Source organism: Rhinolophus ferrumequinum, chromosome 3 (genome assembly GCF_004115265.2).
Source record: "Rhinolophus ferrumequinum isolate MPI-CBG mRhiFer1 chromosome 3, mRhiFer1_v1.p, whole genome shotgun sequence".
Taxonomy (NCBI): Eukaryota; Metazoa; Chordata; class Mammalia; order Chiroptera; family Rhinolophidae; genus Rhinolophus; species Rhinolophus ferrumequinum.
The window spans coordinates 59555316-59579936 of NC_046286.1; the positions used below are offsets into that span (position 1 = coordinate 59555316).

General features: G+C 35.3%; 1 protein-coding gene across 3 annotated transcripts in view; it reads right to left on the reverse strand.

Moving 5' to 3' along the window:
* Positions 1-24621, reverse strand: part of ATG5 (autophagy related 5) — a 111391-nt gene that overhangs the window by 14384 nt on the left and 72386 nt on the right. For all 3 annotated transcript variants that reach the window (XM_033103095.1, XM_033103096.1, XM_033103097.1), the window contains one exon: positions 2031-2148. In XM_033103095.1, the coding sequence (XP_032958986.1) occupies positions 2031-2148 (118 nt within the window). The remainder of the gene's footprint in view (positions 1-2030; positions 2149-24621) is intronic.

Sequence of the window (24621 nt, forward strand, 5' to 3'; positions counted from 1 at the left end):
AGTCATTAAGGAAATATAAATTAAAAACACCATAAAATACCCCTACACAACCACTAAGATGGCTATAAGATAAAAAGTATGCTTTGGAGACGAGGTGAAAAAACTAGAACCCCCCCATACACTGCTGGTAGGACTGTACAATGGTGCAATCACTTTGGAAAAGTTTAGCCGTTTCTTAAAAAACTAAAAGAAAACTTAGCATACTACCCAGACATTCCATTCCTAGGAATATACCCAAGAAAAATGAAAACATATGTCCATACAACGGTCTGTACGTGAATGTTCACAACAGCATTATTCATAAAAATCAAAAGGTGGAAACAATCCAAATGCCTATCAAATAAACAAAATATGACATATATATCCAATGGAATACTATTCGGCAATAAAAAGGAACAAACTACTGAATCAATCATGCTACAAACTGGATAAAACCCAAAACAGTGTGCTAAGTAGAAAGAAAAAAAAGCTGCAATTTTGTATGATTCCATTTATGTACAACATCCCAGAGGAAAATTACAGAGACAGAAAGCAGACTAGCAGTTGTTTACAGTTGGCAGTGGGAACACAGATTAGTTGCAAACAAGCACCACTGAACTTCTGAGGTGATGGGAACGCTCTAAAACCAGACTGCGGTGATGACTGAACACTATAAATTTACTAAAAATAAAAATCATTAAAATGCCCCCAAATTTATTTAACTGAAATCTTACTGAAAATTAAAATTATATAGCAATAAAAATAGATTAGGATTCTAAGACAGTATTATAATCAACTTCATACTGATTATGCTATGATTTAATGATCATAAAGAATGTTTCAGGTAATGACACGAAGAATGAATTCAGTAACTGAAATACTGAGTAAACCCTTAACCCCAGCATTAGAGATACAAGGATGTGTAAGATACCGTCAAAAACCTTGACTCTATGGTCTAATAGACAATAGCGTACAGTGATGACAAATGACAGTAAGACCTTATCAAATACATTTATAACCCTTGAACCAATGAACCCTGTTCAATTTCAGTAATTTTGAGTTGTCGTCAATGATCTATTTTTTTAATCAATCTCTTCTGGTATTGGTTCTGCCGGTTCTCCCCCTCACTGGTCTTTATGCAATGCAGAAGTGTTAGATACATAGGAATGCTAGGAAAGGCAAGCATATCTGATTAAAGAAAAGGTACAAAAAATTTTTTTAAATTACCTTATTCTTTTACAATGAAGAAACACAATGCAAGATTAAAAATAATATTTACCAGAATTGAATTCACAAATAAAAGACCCAGGGCACCAAAGATGTGATAAGAAGACAATTTAAGAACATCTATTTGTAAAGATACATGTACCCATATGTTCACTGCAGCACTATTCACGGTGGCCAAGACATGGAAACAACTGAAGTATCCTTTGCTAGATGACTGGACAAAGAAGATGTGGTATACATACACAATGCAATATTACTCTGCCATAAGAAAACATGAAATACTGCTCTTTGCGGCAACATGGATGGAGCTTGAGAATATCATGCTAAGCGAAATAAATCAGACGGAAAAAATCAAGAACCATTTGATTTTACTTATATGTGGGATATAACACTGAAAGCAACAAACAAATAAGACAAACAAAAATTCATAGACACAGACAACAGTACAGTGGTGATTAGAGGAAAAAGGAAGTGGGAGGGAGGTAGAAAAGGGTGAAAGGGGTCAAATATATGGTGACAGAAAGAGATCTGACTTTGGGTATGGAACAAACAATGTGATATACAGATGATGTTATCATATTATAGAATTGTTCACCTGCAACCTATATAATTTTACTAACCAATGTCACCATTTAATAAAAAAATACTGAAATGGTCCCCCCAAACATTAAATATTAAGTGATTCTACTTAAAAGATTTTTCCCTATAAGATAATGAAAATATCTTCCTGAAGTACTAATGTGATTTATAAATACAGAATGTTTATGTTACCTCAGTAATAAAGAGAAATGAAAGAAATATTTTACTGTTGCTGATTATATTACCTTCAGGAGCAACTGCAGAAGGACAAACTTCTTTGAGGAGATCTCCTAGTGTATGCAATTGTCCATCTGTAGACACAGGACGAAAAAGCTTCTGAATGAAAGGCCGTTCAGTCGTTGTCTATTTGAAAAATGAATAAAGAATTCAAACAATTAAGTCTTTGTTGCTATGAATTTCGAATTAACAGATCAGAAATTTAAAGTTGGCATTAGATGCCTTTTGATATAACGGAATATGAAGCATATATCACAAATGTGGTATTATTGCCAAAAACGCTTAACATAAAGTCAAGTAAATCTAATAATAAGGAAATAATCAGACAAATCCAGAATGGGTGACATTCTAAAGACAACTGGCCTGGACTTTTCAAAAACAATTTTCAAAGGCATTAAAAGAATAAAACAATACAAAAAGTTTAAAAGAGATTGATGTATCTATAACAACTAAATACAAAAAACAGACTGTGACTGAATACTGTATTGGAGAAGGAAATTTTAAAAATCAGCTATAAGATATTTTTAGAATAACTTGGGAAACGAGGAATGAACATTAGATAACATTATTGAATTAATGTCAAATTTCTCAGGTATGATACCATGTTTCCCCGAAAATAAGACCAGGTCTTATATACTGTGAATGGAGATGAAGCGTATAGGGTTAGTTGTTTTATTATTTTAACTTTTCTGTATGTTCAAAATTTTTCAAAATTGTTGATGCAGCATTTCTTCTGACAACTATGTCATAACTTATTGCTAATAATTTCAACATTTTACCCACTTTAAAATTAAGTTTCATTTTCCTAAACTGTCAGCAATGGTGGAAGCCTTGCCCTGACACAGAGGCCGAGGCTCTGGCATCAGCCAATCTATGAACAGCGCTACCGTTTATGACCTCTATGATGTTGCACTCTGTTTCTTTGGAAATTTGGGACATTCCCTATCTCTTAAGTTTGTTGTGGAAATAATTGAAGAAACTGCTCCACGCACAAAGTAAGGAAATGGTCAAGAGAATAAAAACTCTTCCCCAATTTTTTCACTGTTATTTTAAGACGGTTTGTATTTTAAGCTTCCTGCAGTGAAACGCATAAAAACCTACAAGTACCGAATAATACCTCATAGTTTGTAACAAAATGATCTCAACTATCTGGCTATTAAAAACAACGTTTTTTTAGTTCGTTTGTTTTATCACAGAGGTAAACCTCAACTTCTTCGATAGAACTGTTACAGATTTGGTAAAACACAATTTAGTTTTAAGTGTGGACGCACAGAAGAATGAAAGAAAAAAAATACACATGGTGCAAGCATGTGAGAGCTATCTCTCCTAGCTTTACACTGTGCATTCAGTGGATATATAACAACTGTTAAAAATGGTATTCCACTAATACAGTTGCGTGTCTGTGGCAAGTATGAAAAAAACTATAGAAAACTAAAACCTTGATCATTAGTTGGCATAGACTATAATGCAAATCACTTCAATAATTGAACTAGTTATTTTTTTAAAGTCTGAATAATACCCTTCAATTTAGGAAGTTCATACTTTTCACGCAAAATGAAACTGAGAAAGATATTATGCACAATCAAGGATTAACTATATGAAGATAATAAAGGTTAGGGGACTTCAGAGCAGAAAGAAATGAATAAGGGAATGAAGTAATAATTTAAAATAGTCCCCACCCACTTTGGGCTTTCAATCTTCCAAGTAATGAAGAGGCTTTTAAGACTTTTTAGCAAAGGAAGTGACGTGATGAAAGAGGCTTTTTCTGAAGCCTAATGGAAAGCAGCACTGTGTACAATGACTTGGTTAAGAGGTAACATCAGAATGATTGGTGAGGGGCTGTTTGACTGATGCAGGCCAATGTGGTGAAAACTGGGACTAGGCCAGTGGGGAGAGAGGGGCAGGACTGTACCCTCAGTTAAAAAAAAGTTCAAGGGTATCATCCATAGTCCCATCTGAAAATACTCACGTTTTCGGCAAAGTCAAAGAAATCTTTTCAACATTCAATTGCTCCTTACATAGGGACAGAATTGTGAGATGGCTTAGCTATAATAACAACATATAATATATAATAATATGATAAAACAATATGCTAAACAGGAAAGGCCAACTAGTCTTAAATCCAGAAATTCTCTTCTACCCCCATTCCTAGAAAAATAGCCTATGATTTCTCTGTACTTCTTTTTCTATTCTGAGCAGTTATAATAAAGGTATGACAACCTTTATAATGATGCTCTTCGCTTGTGGGGAGCAGGGAAGCCCGAGTACCATTAACCTAATCTAAGAAAATTCTGTGAATGGCAACCAAGAAAACTCTCATCCAAGTAGAGTGCTGTTTCTCATATAACAAAAACCTTATTCGAAAAGACGAAGACCCAAATACCTCAATCAAAAATCTAACGAATATTTTGTTTAATATTGATTAGCACGCCTTTAAAAACTTATATTCTTTTTCCCTCCCTACCCCCAAAACTTATTCTTATTCTTAATAATTCATTATGCTAAAGAAGATCAATTAAGTGTCTGAGTAAGTCACACCAAACATGGAAAATACTCAATTTCGGGAATTACCCTTAAAACAAAAGCCCTCCACAGACAGATGGTGCATGCAAGGACTGTACAGAGATCCTGAAGGGCTAGGAGAATGGAGGGTAAATTCACACAAATTTCTTAACAAATCTCATTAAATTTAAGTTGGAGCTCAGCAGAGAAGACTAAATTATGCTAGGAAGCATTTTAAAACTACCTTCTTTTTGAATATAGCAAGAATTTGAAAAATACAAAAAACTCCACGAACATGAATTCTTTCGTCTTTGGTTCGGTCTGCATGAAACCAGACGATGCTCACAACACCATGGTAACCCGAATGTCAGTGTGACATACAAGAAGGCCACTGTAACAGGAATACAGCCAATACTTACTTAATCTAACCGTTTATTTGTAAATATGCAAACTATTTCAGTGACTTCCAAGAAAGAGTATTTTTCTCTCATGAGAAATAATATGACTTGGTAAAGTCATCTCTGAAACTGCCCCTGTTACTTTTTAAAATACATGTTAGTCACTTCTTAAGTATACCAAATGAAATATAAAATTGGGGTGCTGCCGGCTGGCTGTTCCCATCTCTCCTCTAGTCATGCACCCTCACCAATGCAATAATTTTTTCCAATAGGAAGTTATTACATTGTTGATTTACCTTGGAGATACAATGACCAGAAGCAGAAGAACCAAATTTGTAAAAACTTTAAGTTAAATTTGTAACATTTTAGAGACTCTTACATACTTTCTTAAACTGACAGTTCAAGAGTGACACTTAAATTCTTATAGATGTGAGCTATGACTACACATCAGTGTAGGCTAATCATGATGTTATCAGTTTTATATCTAAGAAATAAAATACAGGGAAAAGGTCTACAAGCATTTCCAATATAGCCAAATAGGTTAACATTAAAGTTCAAAAAACAAGCAATGCTGACTTACTACAGCTGACAATGTATGGACTTTAATATTATGTAGCAGGTACAACCACATCACTAAGATCAAGTCTGATTCTTCTGAGTTACATAAGGTACATATTGCAACAAAAAATATGACAGTTATTAAAGAGCTTTTTGGCCAGCAAGAACTGGCTTCAAGTCCAGGTTCTGTCATTTATTATAGGACCGTGGGCACAATTACCTAATTTTCCTGAACCTCAGTTTCCTCAACAGTAAAACAGAAATAATTATGTATGTATACGTACACACATATAGGCATAAGTGTAAATGGAGATATCTTATACTGCAGATTTTTTTGAGATAAAATATATGTACAGCAAAATCATAGTACACATAGCCACCTAAACACATCCTAAAACACAGACCACAACCATGATCAACAGTTTTAAAACACTGATATTTTAAATTAATACTATTCCAATTTAGCAGATTCAAGTTTTATTTCCTTTTAGTTTCAATATATTTTCTCTAAGTTCACTTGTCTATATGAACTTCAGGTTATATAAATTTAAAACTGGTCTAGAAATTAACACTAAAAGCAAGATCCATAAAAGGAAATACTGATAAACTTGACTTCATCAAAAACCAACCAAACAAACAAAAAAAGCCTTTTGCTCTACAAAAATTCCTGTAAAGATAAAAAGACAAGCCACAGACGGGGAGAGAATATCTGTAAACCATATATCCATACAAAGAACTCTAAAAATTCAAAGGTAAAAAAAAAAAAGCAAAGAATTCAATTACAAAATGGGCAAAAGACACAAAGGGACATTTCACCAAAGAGGATATAACAGATGGCAAATAAGCATGAAAAGATAACTGATATATCATTAGCCATTAAAGAAATGCAAATTAAAACCACAATGCCATATCACTACACACTTATGTCTAAGATGAAAAAAATAGTAGTAACACCATATGCTGGTGAGCACGTAGAGAAAGTAGATCTGTTATTCATCGTTAGTGCAAATGTAAAATGGCACAGCCCCTCTGGAAAGAGTATGGTAGTTTCTTATAAAACTAAACATGCATTTACTATATGACCTAGCAATTTTACTCTTGAGTATTTCCAGAGAAATGTAAACTTACATTCTCAAAAAAACTTGTACATATATGGTTATAGCAGCTTTACTCATAATATCCAAAAACTGGAAACAATTCCAATGTCCTTCAACAGGTGAATGGTCAAACTGTCTGTGGTATATTTATACCCTGGAATGCTACTCAGCAATAATAATTTAAAAACATATTTTTAAAAAACCTTTATTTATTTTAAGTGTGTTTTTCCAGGACCCATCAGCTCCAAGTCAAGTAGTTGTTTCAATCTAGCTGTGGAGGGTGCAGCTCACAGTGGCCCATGTGGGGATCGAACCGGCAACCTTGTTGTTAAGAGCACTGCGCTCTAACCAACTGAGCTAACTGGCCGCCCCTAAAAACCTATTAATACACTTATATGGAACTCAAGGGAACTATATTGCACTAAAAAAAGCCAATCTCAAAAGGTTACATATTGTATGACTCCATTTATGTAACATTAGTAAAATGATAATATTTTAGCAATGGAGAGCCAATTAGTGGTTCAGAGGTCAGGGCGAGGGGCAAGTAAGGTATGCGAGGTAGCTGGCTGTGTCTATAAAAGGGTAGCCTCTGTGATGGAACAAAGCTAATGAAATATGAGTAAGATTTGTGGATTGTATAAATGTCAATTTCCTGGTTCTGACATTGTACTACAGTTATACAAGATGTCACCAATGGGGGAAACTGGTGAAGAATATATAGATTTTTCTGTATTATTTGTTACAACTGCATGTGAAGATGATACGTTAATTCATGAAAGCATTTAGAACAATGCCTAGCACACAGTAAATAATCAGTAAGTGTTGTTAGTGTTCTTATTAAATGCGACTTCACACTCAATAGAAATTTATTAAATACTAGTATGTATTTCGTATTGAGTTGTAATATAAAACATAGATGATTATAAGAAGATATATTATTAATCTTGTAGTCACTCTGTTACTACATAATATTAGTGATAATTTTGTTGTTTTGGTCTTATACATTTTATCAACATGTAATATGAATTAGAAATGTGGTTTTTGTTTAAAATGACAATTTACAGCTAGAAGGGTACGTATCTGGCTTGCTGACCGTGGAGTCAATGACCATAAAGGGGAGGAGGATCACATCAGATAGTAAAGGGAGATTCTACTCATTGAAACAAAGTGATTAAAAGTTATGAGAAAAACACAAAAATTCAGAAGGGATATAACCTAAAAGATGCCCGGTAGATTCATGATGATTCACTGGGTTGTGAAACTCACAAATGGCCTTAACTAAAAGGCGGGAGCGAGCTGTGTGTAATGGCGGCGGTGGTGGTGGTGGTGGTGGTGGCTCCTACTGACACAGTGGGCAGAATCTGATAATGACAAGGGGCCCAGTTTGTTAAAACAGCTTGAACAGAATCATCCTAGTAATAGTACCCAGGTTCAGGATCGCCAACAATGACCTAAATCACTATAAAGTGAACCCATAATATAACTTGCTTCTGTGAGTCTGAGATGGACATTCCAGTCAACCTGGTTGGGCTGAAGAAACAAATATTATATTAATACTTTATATATATAATGTATTTTTCCAAGTGTAGCAACAAGTTTTGATATCATCAGCTACTTTGTATGCTTTGCTTTCATATCCTCTGAAATAGGATGATTTACTACATTTATAAGTAAAAAAAAAATTATTTGATTTACAAGAGTTGCTTAAGTATATCAAAAGATTTTACTTATTAGATTTATAGGTGTTTTTAAAAAATCAGCTATATTGAAATACAGAAAACTATAAACATAAAAAAACAGCTATATCAAACTATAACTGGAATTATCAATGTCTACTTATTGATTAATAAGGAATGTAATTAGATTTATTTCATTACATTAGTATTGTGTCTTATAAGACTTAAATCAGGAGAAGGAGAAAGTCCCACGATGGTGGAGTAGATAAACCCTGTGCCTGTTTCCTTCTGTGAATACATTAAAATTACAATTAAATTATACGAAAATCAACCTGGAAAACCATCTGAAGTCTAGCTGAACAGAAGTTTTATAACTAAGGATATAAAGAAGAAGCCACGTTGAGACTGGTAGGAGGTGCAGAGACACGAAACGGGCTAGGCCCAAACCTCCATGTGGCAGTTGAGAATCAGGACAGATATCCTGGCTGTGGGGGTTGCCCCGGGAGGAGGAGGAACCCCAGCCCCACACCAGGCTCCCCGGCCTGGAGTACTAGAACTGGGAAGAGGAGCCCCCACAACAACTGCCTGTGAAAAACAGTGGGGATTCCAACCATGCAGGTGGGACAGAAGGCTGCAGGAAACCCAACATCCTCTTAAATAGCCAGCACACAGACCTGCTCACCCCCAAGCACTCACCCAGGGCTCAGGCAGTGGGACAATGGCTCAGAAGTGTCACAGGCATGCAGGGGGAGGGGCCAGACTGAGGTGTGTGGGTTTGGTGCAAGGGAGGGAGGACAACTGCCATTTCCTCTGTGTGGGGTCCTCCGTGCAGCTGGCAGGCGGGAGCTGTCTTTCCTGTGTTGAACCCCCCCCAACCCCCGCCACAACAGGGCCAAATCTGAATCTGAATTGGTCTGGTGAGCTCTGCTGGGACGCCACCCCACCTAACTCCGCCAAAGCTGGAGGCACTTTCTTGGCGAACAGCCAGCTACTCCCACACTCTTTTTGGGAACACCATCGGAGTCTGTGGGCCCCAGGCAGGTGGCAACTGGCCTCGGTGTGCTCTGAGACTTGTGCTGAGTAGCTAAGCCTCAGCACTGACACCAAACCAGAATCTACATTAACCTGGTGACCACAATTCTTCCTACTATAGTGACTCCCTGAGAACCTGCCTCACCCAACTTGTGTAACGCAGGAGGCTTTATCAGTGGCTGAACCTTAAGGGAGCCAGCAGGTGGCAGCAGGCCTCGGGGTGTCCTGGCTTTTTGCAGAGCTACCTCAGGCCCAGAACTGGTGGCAGATGTTCTCAGTTCACAGTGTGGCCTCTCCCATGTGCCTCCCGGTTTTAGCACAGGCAGCGAACAACCGCAGATTGTTTTGTAGCTCCTACCAAGTACTCCCCAGCTGGTCACAGGCAGTGGGTGACCTAGGCCTGCTCCCAAGAGGCCCCAGAAGCAATATACTTAGAGGTTGCCTTCAGACCACGCAGAGCACCACCTATGTAGCCCCACAAGCGGCACACATAAAGGGCGGTCTCAACAGGCACCAGAGCCCACTGGGGCGAATCCCACTCAGTGGGGTAAGCCCCCTCACAACAGCTCTGTGGATGTGGCCAGATCCCACAGCCAATCAGCCTGAGGGTAAATCCCACCCACTGACATGCCAATAGCAATCAAGGCTCAACTATAACAGAAGGGCACAGACAACCCACACAAGGGCACCGGAGAGCACTGGAGCAGGTGACCAGGGAGACTGTGCCAGGGCTCCACAGGGCACCTGCTACATAAGGACACCCGGCCAAGACTGGGAGACGTAGCAGCCCTACCTAATACATAGAAACAAACAATGAGAGGCAGCGAAAATAATGAAACAGAAATACGTCCCAAATGAAAGAACAGGAGAAAACTCCAGAAAAAGAACTAAATAAAATGGAAGCAAGCAACCTATCAGATACAGAGTTCAAAACAACGGTTATAAGGATGCTAAAGGAATTTAGTGAGAACTTCAACAGAGAAGGCAAGCATAAAAAAAAAAGCCATAGAAACCTTAAAAAAGAACCAGTCAGAGTGCAGAATGTAATTACTAAAATGAAGAATGCACTACAGGGAATCGCCAGCAGACTAGAAGAAGCAGGGGATTGAATTTGCAATATGGAAGATGAGATAGCAGAAAACACCCAAACAGAACAGCAAAAAGAAAAAAGAATCTAAAAATTGAGGCTAGCTGAAGAGACCTCTGGGACAACATCAAGTGTAACAACATTCACCTCATAGGGGTCCCAGAAAAAGAAAAGAGAAAGCAAAGGTTTTAGAACCTATTTGAAGAAATAATGACTGAAAATTTTCCTAGTCCGATGAAGGAAATAGACATTTAAGCACTGAGTCCCAAACAAGACAAAGCCAAACAGGCTCACACCAAGACACATTACAGTTAAAACGGCAAGGGTTAAAGACAAAGAGAGAGTACTACAAGCAGCAAGAGAAAGGCAACTAGTAACTTATAAGGAATTTCCCATAAGATTGTCAGCTGATTTCTCAATAGAAGCTTTGTAGGCCAAAAGGGATTGGCACAAAATATTCAATGTGATGAACAGCAAGGACCTACAAACAAGATTACAGTACGCAGCAGAGCTGTCATTTAGAATTGAAGGGCTGATAGAGCTTCCCTGATAAGAAAAAGCTACAGGAGTTCATCTCCACCAAACCAGTATTACAAGGAATCTTAGAGGGACTTCTTTAAGATGGCGAGGGAGAAAAAAAGATCAAAATTATGAATAATAAAATGGCAATAGCTACATACCTATCAACAATTACTTTCAATATAAATGGATTAAATGTTCCAATCAAAAGGCACAGGAAGGCTGAATGGGTAAGAAAACAAAACCCTTACATATGCTGCCTACAACTGACTCACTTGAGATTGAAAGACACACGCAGGTGGAAAGTAAAAAGAAAAAGATATTTCATGAAAATGGAAACAAAAACAGCTGGGTTAGCAATACTTACACCAGACAAACTAGACTTTAAAACACAGAGACAAAGAAGAACCCAGTAATTCCACTTCTGGGTATTTATCAGAAGAAACCCAAAACACTACTTCGAGGGGACATGTGTATGTGTATGTTCGCTGTAGCATTGTTTACAATGGCCAAAATGTGGAGGCAGCCTGGGTGCCTGTCTATGGAGGAATGGATAAAGAGGAGGTGGTGCATATATACAATGGAATATTGCTCAGCCATGGACGGGAATGGGTTCTCGCCATCTGGGGTGGCATGGATGGACCTGGAGGGTATTGTGCTGAACGCAGTATGTCAGACAGAGAAGGGCAGATGCAGTATGATTTAACTTATATGTGGAATCTAAAAAATTAAATAAACAAAAAAGAAACGAACTCATAGATACAGAGAACATTTTGATGGTTGCCAGATGGGAGAGGGGTGTGGGTGAAAAAAGGGGAAGGGATTAAGAAGTACAAATGGGTTGTTACATAGTGGTCATGGGGATGTACAGTATAGCATAAGGAATATAGTCAATAATATTGTAATAACTATGTATGATGTCAGATGGGTACTAGATTTGTTGGGGTGATAGATGCGAGGGGGGTTGGAGAAAGAGTGAAAAAGATGAAGCGGTTAAGTCCAAACTGGTAGTTACAAAAGAGTCATGGGGATGTAAAGCATAGGGAACATAGCAACAACTATATATAGTGCCAGGTGGGTACATCAGGAGGATCACTTCTTAATTTATACAAATGTTTAACCACTGTGCTGTACACCTGAAATTAATAACGTAATATTGAATTGTCAAAAAAAAAAACATCTGGAGAAGGGATTATATGACTATCAAGAAGTGAAAAAGATTGCTCTCATTGTTATACAAAAATTATTATATTTATAACTGGCATAAATTGAACTGAAAAGTATTAGAAAAACTAGATTTTATAATATACAAGTCTAATGAAGCTAATAATTAACTGTTAAGTATTCCGTGCATGCAGAAAAGCTACCTCCAATATTAAAAACCTCACCAATAATTACAAGGGCTATCAAAATCAGTGTATTTTCACTTGACACACAGTTTTAAATTAATGAACTAAATTTACTATATTTGAAAAGCTTTACCTAAGTAGTGAAAGCTTCATTAATATCAAAATGATGACAGTGATATCAATAAAACTTTCTTATAGATCCTTAAAGAAAACAAAACCACAATGAAACACTTTACTTTTGAGAATCATGTAGTTGCCGATATTCCATTAATAGTGGTGACAGGCATTACAAGGATATAAAGATAAATAAATTGTAATGAAAGGTATTTTATTTACTTCCTGCCTATGCTATGAGAGACGAGGGAAAGATGTAAGATTGCTTGTAATAAAAGCATGCATATAATGCATATAACAACAACCCAAACTATTAACACATCTATAGTTGAACAGAATTATCCCATCTGTCTTATATGTGGAATCTAAAAATAAATAAAAAAATAAAACATAAAACAGCCAAGCTCATTGATACAGACAACAGAATGGTGGTGGTGGTGGGATGGGTGAACTGTTTTTGTTTTAGTTTCAATAAATTGACTTTTTTTTTTTTTAAAAAAAAGGACAAATCACGCTGCAGTCTATACTATGAATTGAAACTGGGGGAAGATTGGAAAATTGGTGAGTCCCTTTGGTTTGCTTCAGAAATAATGAGGCTATGAACTTGTATGGTGGCAAAGAAAACGGAGAGAATGGATATAAGGGATGTGGATAAGTTATGTGATCTAAAAATAGATATCCTTCACTGATTCATTTGTTCATGGTACTTTAATCATTTCTTAGTACTTGATAGAGGTACTCAGCAAAAAGTGAGTACCGCAGTTTCTGCCCTCACAAAGCTCTCTGACCAGCCCTAAGTAGCTCCTTTAATCTAGCAATTTAAAAATTAGTCCCACTCCCTAAGTGTTCACAGCCTCTATGCACAACCATTCACCCCACATCCTTTTAAATTCTGCTGCCTAGCCTGTTCCCAAACCTCCCAATTTCTGATCACATCTTACTTTCTTGACTATAGTTCCACCCCACTCTCTTGGCAGCACTCCAGCTCTCATCTGTGGCTTCACTTCTTAGATTCACTTCCTACTTCCTATTCTGGGTTAGAGATGATTTCATATGCTTTGGATAAATTGCCTAGTTCAGCCAAGCCCTGTGGTCTTTGCAACTAAGCACAGTCCATATGGCTGCCTCCTTTCCCCGCCAAATAGCTTAGAACCAGGCACTCAGAGTTCAGCCATTGAAAAAAAAATTATCCCAATAGTAGCACCCTGGTCCAGGATCTCTAAGGACTAGTAACTAGAGGGCAGAAGTAAATCATATTATAAATCTTCATTCATTAAACATTTATTGCGTACTTACGAGAGTATCACTGTTAGGGGACACAAAATTGAATAACGCACACATAAACAACTAATCGTAATACAGTGTTAAGTGATAACAGACATATGTATAAACTGCTATGAGAGAAAATTTAGAAGCCCAAGCACAAAGTTTAATTCTGGACTTTTTGGCAGCTAGTGCAAAAACAAAAATAAAACCCAAAAAACCTTAACTAGTTACATAATTTCATTTTCTAAGAGAGGAAGATTTACCCAGTAGGTACAAAGTAAAATATGCTAAGTATGATAGAATGTCAGGTATTAAAACAGTAGGGAGTTTAAAAGAGGATAAAAACAAAGGAAGGAATACAGAATGTCTTTAAGGTTGCAACTTGAAATACATGTTTTTTAAAACAGAGGCAGAGATACGGTTTTTCAGGCAGAGTTCAGCACCAATCCTTCCCTTTCATAAGCCCCTCTTGCTACTAAAGAATGCAGAGGGCAGCTGGAATACAATGGGATCTGTGAGAAATTAATGGATAAGGGAAGCAAAGTAGTCTAAGAGCTTAGCATGCAGACCCTGTAATGTCAAATGTAGTAGGATTAGGAAAGGTTTGGTTGGAATCCCAACTCAACACAACTGACTGTGTATCTATAGCAAATTACGTCAATCTTTGGAGGTCTGCTTCCAAATTTGAAAAATGGAAATAATATATATCTTTAAATAATTGCTGTGATAATTGAATAAGGTGAGATCCATAAAACACCTCACGTAACAGGTGCTTCACAATCATTACTTATTTTCATTCCTCCCTTTTAAACTCCTGTTAAGTGTGGAACCAACGAAAGGTAACACTAGTCTCTAGAGAACCAACAACAGAGAATGAACAATAACTGGTATAACCATCAGTTCCCTTTGAAGTCTTGTTAATTAGAATAAATATGTAGCACAAATAAAAACAGGGGTTTACACAGGATATGCTCCCAGACTTTACCAACAATGACACGATACGTGCTTCAAACTGTCACATGCATATTTGGCCTAAGACATATTCATGCATGTCAAATTTTGCATCACATGCTTTTCAAAAGAAGCCTCATATTAAAATTAGCTTAAGAATATACACAATTACAATACTTCATTAAGTAAAAAGAACAGACCATTTTCAAATGAATGCTTTTAGACCTTTACAGTAAACAGTCCTTTTGGTGGTGGGAAGTGAGGCAACAGAGGGGACGATGGGGTGGGGAGTCCGTGCCACTTAATCAGACTACTTTTATCCTTTACGTAGGGAAATAGGAGACTTGAAAATAAGCACTTTCTGTAGTTACGCTACCAGAGTCTAAAGTCCACTTTTAATATTCCCGACAACTCTAAAAAATAATAATTAACATTTGAAAAGCTGTCATTATTTTAGTCAGGGACACTTAATCCTCAAAGCAGTAGTGTTTTAATTGAGACTATGATTAAATGAAAGCACCCATCAGAATTATATCCACACATCTGGTTTGAAGTTTATGTTTTGTCTTATTTAAATTGTTACATTTATTATAATTCTGTCTAGACAATGCCAAATATATTTTGTCACATAAATAGTTAAGGCAAATTTTCTTCAAATACAGGCAACAGTTTGTGTCTTCCTTATATCCTTTCAGTGAATAAAATGTGCTCCAGGGAAGCACCATTTTCCTTTGGTCAAGATTGAGATCAATTTGGTGCTGTTTATGAACCAATTTATAAAATAAGTTATTGTTTTATATTGTTTATATTGCCTTAAATTTTTTTTACATGAAATTATTAGTAGAGTGGCCAAATGAGAAGCTTCCTGTAAAAGTGCCAAATTGATATTTTAGTAATAATTATCTTACTTCTTCTAAGGTTTATTCAAAAACATTTTAAAACCATACGAAGAAAATCAATTTAAATTTTGTTATAAGAGCTTTAAAATATCTTTGCTAATTTTTCCAAAGCCACACTAAAAAGGTATGCTAATACAAGAGTAATATAATTAATAAACTGTTTTCCACTGAAGAATCAAAGGACACTTTCATATATGGACTATTTCTATCTTTATGGTATACTTACATAAAATAATTAAGCAGCACTTTTAATTTGTACAAATAAAGAAATCAAAGTAGCACGAACAAATATCTGAAGAAAAGGTAGTGCTGAACTCAGAATTGAAATTCTGTTCTATTGATTCCCACTCAAGTGTCTTATCCACTAGAAAAATGTTTCTAAACCTGGACTAGGATCTAGAAAGCTCTATAAAGATCCTCAGCTCTCTGAGCATGGTCTCTGGGTTTTATAGTGAATGCTAAATAAAGTTTATAATAAAGGAATGTTGATAATTTTGTTTCTGACGCAAATAATTGGCTTCGGATTCGGCAGATATGACAACCCAAAAACACAAGCAATGCCTCTCTGAAAAAAACAAAACAACCAAGCTGGACTTCTTCAAAATTAAAAACCTCTACTTCAAAGGATACCATCAAGAAAAGCAGAAAACCCACAGTATGGGAGAAAATATTTGCAAATCGTATATCTGATATTGGATTAGTACCCAGAATATGTAAAGAACTCTTACAACTCAATAAAAAAAGAGACCACGATTAAAAAAATGAGCATAGAATTTGAAGATACTTCTATGATGATATAAAAATGATAAGCACATGGAAAGATATTTAACACCATTAGTAATTAGGGAAGTACAAAACAAAACCAAAATGATATACCCCTTCATACCCACTAAGATGGTTAAAATTAAAATGACAGAAAATAACAAGTGTTAACAAAAATATGGACAAATTAGAACCCTCATACATTGCTGGTGGGAATGCAAACTGGTGCGGAAGCTTTGGAAAACACTGTGGCAGTTCCTCAGACTTAAAGATTAAGCAAAGAATTACCACAGAACCCAGCAATTCCACTCCTAAGTATCAACCCACGAGAATTGGAAATATATGTCCACACAAAAAAGTCGGTATATTAATGTCCATTGCAGCACTTATGCATAATAGCCAAAAGGTGAAAACCATCCAAATCTCCATCATTCGGTGAATGGATAAATAAAATGTGATTTTATCTCCGTACAATGGAATATTATTTGGTCATGAAAAGGGATGTAGTGGAATATGCTACAACATCGACAAACCACAGAAATGTAACGCAAGTGAAAGAAGCCAGACATAAAAGGCCATATACTATAAGATTCCTTTTACACAAAATGTTCAGAATAGGCAAATCCATAAAGATAGAAAGTAGCTTGGCGGTTGCCATGGGCTGGGAGGAAGGGGGAATCAGGGATGAGGAGTGACTATGAAAGGGGTATGTATGGGGTTTCTTCTTGGGGTGATAAAAATGTTCTGGAATTACAGCAGGTCCTCAAATAATGTTGTTTCATTATAACATTGATCCGATGCTGTAGGAACTTAATTCTTCTTTATATCAATTAGCCCGTGGTAGAACTGTTTTTGACAGTAAGTGAGAACTCCTGTATATAGTAGTGATGGTTACATCAACTCTGTGAATACTCTAAAAAAAAAATTTAAAATCAATGAATACTACACTTCGAAGGTATCGAACTTATGGTATCAAACTTATACTTCAAGAAAGTTGTTATTAAAAAGAAAATATAAGTAAAAAGTCCTCATGTGGGTGGTACAAGGAGTCCTTCTGGGTTGAGTGCCCAAATTCATCATAGTTTAATTTACAACTATTCACCAAACATGTTTGTTTTATGAGTTTTTTTAAAAACAATAATTATATTCCCAAAAATTATTTTTTAAATTTTTGAAGGAGGTCAAGAGTCCCCAAACAATAAGGATCAGAGAAATATTCCTGCCCTCATCATTTCAGAAAAATTACAGGTTTTTCTTTTAAGATCAAGTTGTACAGCATCATGGCAATTTTAAAGTTGTCTGTCTGTGGGAATTCAAATAACTTTGCCTTAATTGTTCAGCAAAACACATTTAAAATTCATGTTCTGACATTTAAAATGAAACCAAAAAGTTTTGAAATTACAAATGCTAGTTTAAAAGAGAGGGGGAAGGTTTACTAAAATAGATACAGAATTTAATAATAAGGGGTTATATGAAATAGAAGTAATCTATCTTACCAAATAGTGCCTGGATCATAAAAAATGTCCTTGTTGATAAACTGCTGCCCAGATTGTAGGCTCATTATGTCTCCTGTTTCTGAGTTTCCCCAGAACCCTCTCCACCAGTCAAGGTAGCAGAGGAACGCCTCAGCGTCCTACTTCCTTCCTTACTAGCTTGGAACCTCAGATTCCCACCCACACTGCTGTGACCTGACCGGGGAGGAGGCTCTCTGAGTAAGAGGGAACTCTTCCTCTTGCAGATTCTCGAATTAGAATCTGGAATGACAAGGAACAATACTATAAAACGCAGTTAGGGTTTGCAGCACTGACATCACAGTTCAATTTCATTATTAATTACATAGTCTATCCCAGGAATTTTATTATTTATAATACAAGTCCTATCTCCATAAAAATTCAAATTTTTGGAACACAGTATATGAAGAGAGGGCTGTCTACAGAATTCAAAGCAGGGTGAGATACCCCAACAGCATTTTATTTGAAGATAATAATCCAACATCACCAATTCAGCAAGTCAAATTACAGGTTTCTTTTCCATAATCAAAGTTTTAAAATAGTATAAATACTTTGTTATTTAGTAAACTGAAGTGGTGATATTTAAATAGGGTTTTAAGAGGATTGCAGGACATCAAAGATTAATTCTTGCATAATTTAAGTGACAATTTAATCATCTGAGAAATGGAAGACTACAGTGAGGGGCTGAACAAAAGACAACTGCTCCAAAGAATTCACTAGCATAAGAAGATACATTGTGGCTAAAAGTTGTAATCACTGCACTTATTTTAAAGCCCTCTCAGGAACCAGGTCTTAAAAGATGATAAACTTGGCCTCGTGAATAGTTATCAGCCAAACTACAAAACGAGTGCAAGAGTGTGGTATTCCAACTTAACAGATAAGGCTTTACTTAAGGAACTTTATTTACTGTTCCAAAAACAGCATCATTATTCCCCAGAATTACTTACAATTAAATAAAACCTTTCTTATTACACGGAATATAATTACAATACTATTTAATGTGAATGTTGTTAAAACATTCCAAAGTGATAGAACTATTCATTCATATGTGATACAGCTTAGGAAGGCATGGAAGTCAAGTTTTAAAACTTGAAAACGATGATAATGTGGTAGGGAGAAAAGCAAATTTGTTAGTTCTACTCTATTAAGGATCCTTCAAGCAATGTAAAAGCCAGAGTTCAAGTTACACTTTGATGTGCAGATCCTTTTGAAAGCTACTCTACCCTGTTTTATATGAAGCATCTGTAGCTAAAATGAACACCTTAGTGAAGAGTACGGATGCTACATTACATAAGCAGACGTCAGAACTGTCCCAAGCTGATTCTAAGTTACTTTAAACATGTACATACGTAGAGTCAGAAATTAGCTATGGTTTACTTCTTAGAAGTAACAGATAATTACCCTCATCATGATGAAAAGGATTTTAAATGTAAGCTAATAGAGGTATTTTTCCTTTAGCAAAGTTCTGCTTTTAAAAGTAAACTTCAAAACTTTAATTAAAATAGGAAATGTTTTACTATATAGTAGAAACACTTTTCAGATTAGTGAGGCAGAGAAAAGGAAGGACTTTGTAAGGAGGAAAGGTGGGACAGAAAGATGAAGAAAAAGGAAGGAGGAAAAGAAAAAAGGAAGGAAGGAAGACTGAAAAGACAGAAGGGCCTACTAAAATATAGTCTTTGAAATTTTAAACTAGCAGGGGTAATTCTTTCCTTTTCACATGAAATAATCAATGTTCCTTTTATCTATGCTTTGAGAGATCCAGACAAAATGTTAATAAGTACTACACTGGATTTCTAAATCTTTAGCTTTGAAAACATGCTATTTCTTTTAAATATATGTTAATTTTCTACATTTCAAATGTATTATAAGTTCCATTTACAAGGATGTTTGGAAGACAAGTTAAATATGGTGTAAAACATGGTTAAATGGAGTTCAATAATATGTAACATACATTAGTTTGATTTCTCAGTTTTGTGCACATTAACACAGCCACATATCTAATATATAAACCATTCATCAGTGAATTTAATAATCATTTGAAATTTTCAGCTTACTAATTCATGTAATTTCACAACTAGTACAATTTTAATTAGTTTATGTTTTGTACATAACTGTTTCACAACATATGCACGCAGACAGGTGACTTTCATGAGAAGATCACATCCAAAGTAGACATATGATCTACTCAAATATGGTTTCCAAATGTAGATACAATCCTGTTGAACTTAATTATGATCAGACTCATCATTCCATTGATATAGACCTCTCTCTACCCTTACCACTTCAGCAATACACTCAAACAGTGGCTCTTTGAACCAGCATTGACCTTCCTTTAAATTTATAGCGTTTTTTGAAGCAGACCTTTGAGAGATACATCCTGTTTAAGACAAGATATACAGTATTCTGTAAAATGCTCCCAAGGCATCAAAGTAAGGATAATACAATCGAATGTTTAAACTGTGCCATATTTCTTAACTGAGAATTAACATTTTAATATATTACAATCTGCAAAAGAAACAACTTGCCTAAATATTTTAGGAGTTTCAAATATTTATATATCAATATCTGTATCTATATGTAATACCAATATAATTGATACATACATACATCAATATATCTATACATATAGCTGTACTTACACCATCTCCTCAGTACTTGTCTTATTATTATAAACAATCTGCATGGATCACAGAAGTATTATATAAACCCCCACAAAACCTTGAAAATTAAAAACAAAACAAAAAACAAGTATGACCCAACAACTAAGACATAACATATTTCAGCAAAGAGTATGATACCAGGATATGAAGTGTGAAACAAAATTTTCCAGGATTAGGTCAGAAATAAAGAAGAGGATATTGCCTTTTGTACTTTTCAAATTGGTTTTTCCTTCTAATATTCCTAAATAATCATCCTTTATATTATCTACTTGAAATTATTAGCAAGTAGTTATTTTAAAAGTATGAGTAATTAGACCAAAAGCAACTCTCATATTTACCCAAAAGCAGGAACCACTACTAAGAATCAAAGCCTAGTAATTCTGTTCTTAGCAGACAGGTGTTGTGTGTTCTGGCATGTTATATGAAAATCATTTATGAGAAGAACAGAAAAAAAAATCAGAAGGTAGTTTTCACTATTGGAATAGATAAGTGATTAAGCAAATTTTCTTACACTATGAACTATGAAATTGTCAATAGACTAAATGACCACCCTAAGGGGCAGTATTTCTGGATGTTGGCATTCTCTGAGATGGAAAGGAAAGGGACTGAAAGAAAAATGTGATAGTGACACAAAGAAACCAATATGGGTCTTAGAGATCTTTTTGAATAGCAGGTTGAAGGAATGAACATTCTTTGTGTGGGAACTAAGTTTAGGCTTGAAACTGCCAAGACCTTATTAGGCCTGCAGTAAATCCAGAAGCTAAAACCCATGTCAGGGAAAGTTAGGAAAAGATGGGAGGACTGTATGTCAGTCATTAAAGCAGCAGCAAGACTGTGGCTGACTGCCCTACAGGTACAGGTTGTCTCTGGCATATGTTACCAAGGAACTCAAACATTTAGTGTAATCTGAGGTAGCTTAATGAAAAATAACAAATCAATGAGTAAACTTAAAAAATATTTTCTTAGAAGAGTTATACACTATCTTATTTTGTGATACAAATATCGTTGAATACTTAAGGTATGAACAGTTCTATTTTCATTTTAGTCAACAGTTAAAACTTTTTAATAAACCATCTCACATTTAACCTGAGCTTTTGTTAAATTTCAAACTAACCAGCTGGAGTCGAACTTAATTTTACTTGTTGTATCTACTCATATTTTCAAAGAGGTATTAGGAAGGGGTGAAATTATCCAAAGCAGAGAATGAGAAAAAAATGCATACCAGTAACTGACAGTAAGATTAATTTTTACATATGTTAGAATAGTACTCATAATAAAACATTAAGTGTTTTATTACAATCAAGAATTTCTTTGTGGAGGAAGCTAAAAAAAAATCATTTTTAGTGAAATAATTAAGACCATCTTATCACCATCTGTGTCTTTCAAAATGAGGTACTTAATATTTTGGCTTCTAAAATTACCCCATAGTACTACATGCTTAAGCGTAGGGAGTGAAGTTCATTCTGTTTCTAAGTCTGAGAGTTCAGGTTTTAATATGATCATTAAAAATTGCTTAGTTGATAATTAGAAAATAAATATTCTGTAAATAAAAGAGAAAGAAACCCACGTAATTTTAGCTGTTTCAATTTCTTCACACTAAAGGCAGGATATTATGTTATTACTTTCTGTCCATGCATTTTCTCTATTAGAAGAAAAAAGGACTGAAGGCAAGAAGCAACCAAAAGAGTAATAAGAAGCCTGATGTGTGAAAAATGTGGAACACAGTCTCAAATGGAAAGTTATGATACAACGGAGTAAGAAAATAAAAGTAATGAACTTTATATATCAAAGGGAATAGTGATTAAGAGTATGGGCTCTGGAGCAGTACTGCCTGGGTTCAAACGTAAGCTCTTCTACTTCTAAGCTGAGTGATCTTAGGCAAGTTTCAATAACCATCTTTATTTCAATAACCACATTTATAAAATGGGGACAGTACCAGCACATATCTCAGAGGACTACAGTGAGGATTAAATGAATGAGTAGATCTAAAATATTTAAAATAGTATCTGGCACTAGGTAAAGTACTCAATAAATGTTAGTTATTATTGTTATTTGTCTATAATTACCAGAGATATTTTTTAATCTCAGAAATATTAAATGAAACAATGGCCTTGATTTCACAATTAGTAATGAGAAAATGTTGACTTCATTTAATAATAACTTTAGCAGTTTGGGATAATAACTTTCTATATTTTTGTTTTGAATAATGAGGGAAAATAAATGAGGGTAAACATTTGCCGTTATATTATCTGTGTTATTTTGAAATAAATGAGGCAAATTTTTAAGAAGTTGTAATAAATACCATCTGCTCTCATCCAATACTTTAAAACTAAACAGTAAATTTGCATTAAAGTTCCCATTCTTATATATGACAATAGTTTTAAAATATACCTGCCAAATAACCTAATTGTTAATAGTTGCTTTCATTTTTCAAAAACCCACACAGGAAGCAATTTAACTCTAAAACCATCTAGGGGAATAGGAGCTGGCTTATTTTTATTTAGCAAGAGCAATGGAAACTTGCTGTGTTGGGCTGCCCCCTACTGGCCTCAATTTACCAATCTCTCTCTCTCTTTTTTTTTTTTTTTTTAACTTTTATTTATTTTAAATGTGTTTCTCCAGGACCCATCAGCTCCAAGTCAAGTGGTTGTTTCACTCCAGTTTTGGAGGGCGCAGCTCACAGTGGCACATGTGGGGATCGAACTGGCAACCTCGTTGTTAAGAGCACCACGCTCTAACCAACGGAGCTAACCAGCTGCTCCACCGATGTCTTTTAAAAGGTGTTTAAGTAGGGAGTATCATTTAAGTTTCACATTAAGAATACTAATACTAAGCAAAGTATTATTCATTCATTTGTTCATTTATTCATTCATTCTAGCAGGAAATAGTCTCTGAGAAACATCTATACAGAAACAGAGAGAAATGAAACAATTCCTTGGCCTCCAAGAATCCGTATGTTACTACTTACAGAGAAACTTCACAGATTTCAACAGATCCACAGTAAAATATTGCAAAGTGACTTAAGAAATGTTTATTATATTTCAATGCTGCACAGAAAAAGAACTAGGCTGGAAATCCAAGACCCAAGTTCTACTCCCGTCTCTGCCACAAATATCCAGTTGAACACTGGGTCAGAGTTTTGTGCAACTTATCTTACATCTAAAATTAGGAGTTTTGAATTATATGATTCCTGAAGGCTTCCCCTGGTTCTAATATTCTATAATTACATTTGCCATAATAAAAGCTAGAAGGAAATATTTTAAAACAAAGTAAAGAAAAGAAAGAAATAATTTCTACGTGGTATGAAGCGCTGGAGCATATATGGAAAATCAAAAAAGACTTTTACAGGAGGTGACATTTGAGGTAAGTTTAGAAGCATTCTGGAAGTAAACGCTATTCCTAGAAGGAGTGAACACTGTAAGAAAATGAAACATCAGTCATGTTTTGGGGAATGCGTAATGTTCTTTGGTTGGGGTCTAGCTGTGTTTAAGAAAATCAAACTAATAGGAACTACAAGTACAAATGGCAAGAAGGGGATAAATACAAATGGTTCTGGTAAACTACAATGTACAATTCTAAGAAACAGATCAAAAGTGATTCCTAGGTATTTACTGCGTCTAAGAACTTGAAGGAAAGTGGTACAGAAAACAGGGAACTGAAACAGAAAAGATAGGTTTGTGAGTAGTTGTTATCATGTTTCCCTGAAAAAGACATAGCCAATCAGCGCTAATGCGTCTTTTGAAGCAAAAATTAATATAAGACTTGGTCTTATTTTACTATACTATAAGACCGGGTGTGATGTGTGATGTGATATATGATATATATAATTATACCGGGTATACCATACTATACTATACTATAATAGTGGGTATAATATTATAATACCAGGTCTTACGTTAATTTTTGCTCCAAAAGATGCATTAGAGCTGCTTGTCCGGCTAGGTCTTATTTTCAGGGAAACACGGTGGTTACAAGAAACAGATTTGGGGAACTAGATAGAGCTTCACAGAGGAGACTATACTAAGACCAGAAATACACTGATAAAAGGAGGGAGCTACGTGTCAGATATGTTCCACTAGTCATAAAAATAAAAGAATACAGGAGGCATGGCAAGCCATCATCGTTGCTGATAGAACAATTAAACAGCATAATTGTAATGATTTAAGTCAATAACATCTAGTAATAATACAGCAAATACTTTGCAAATTATTTACTATG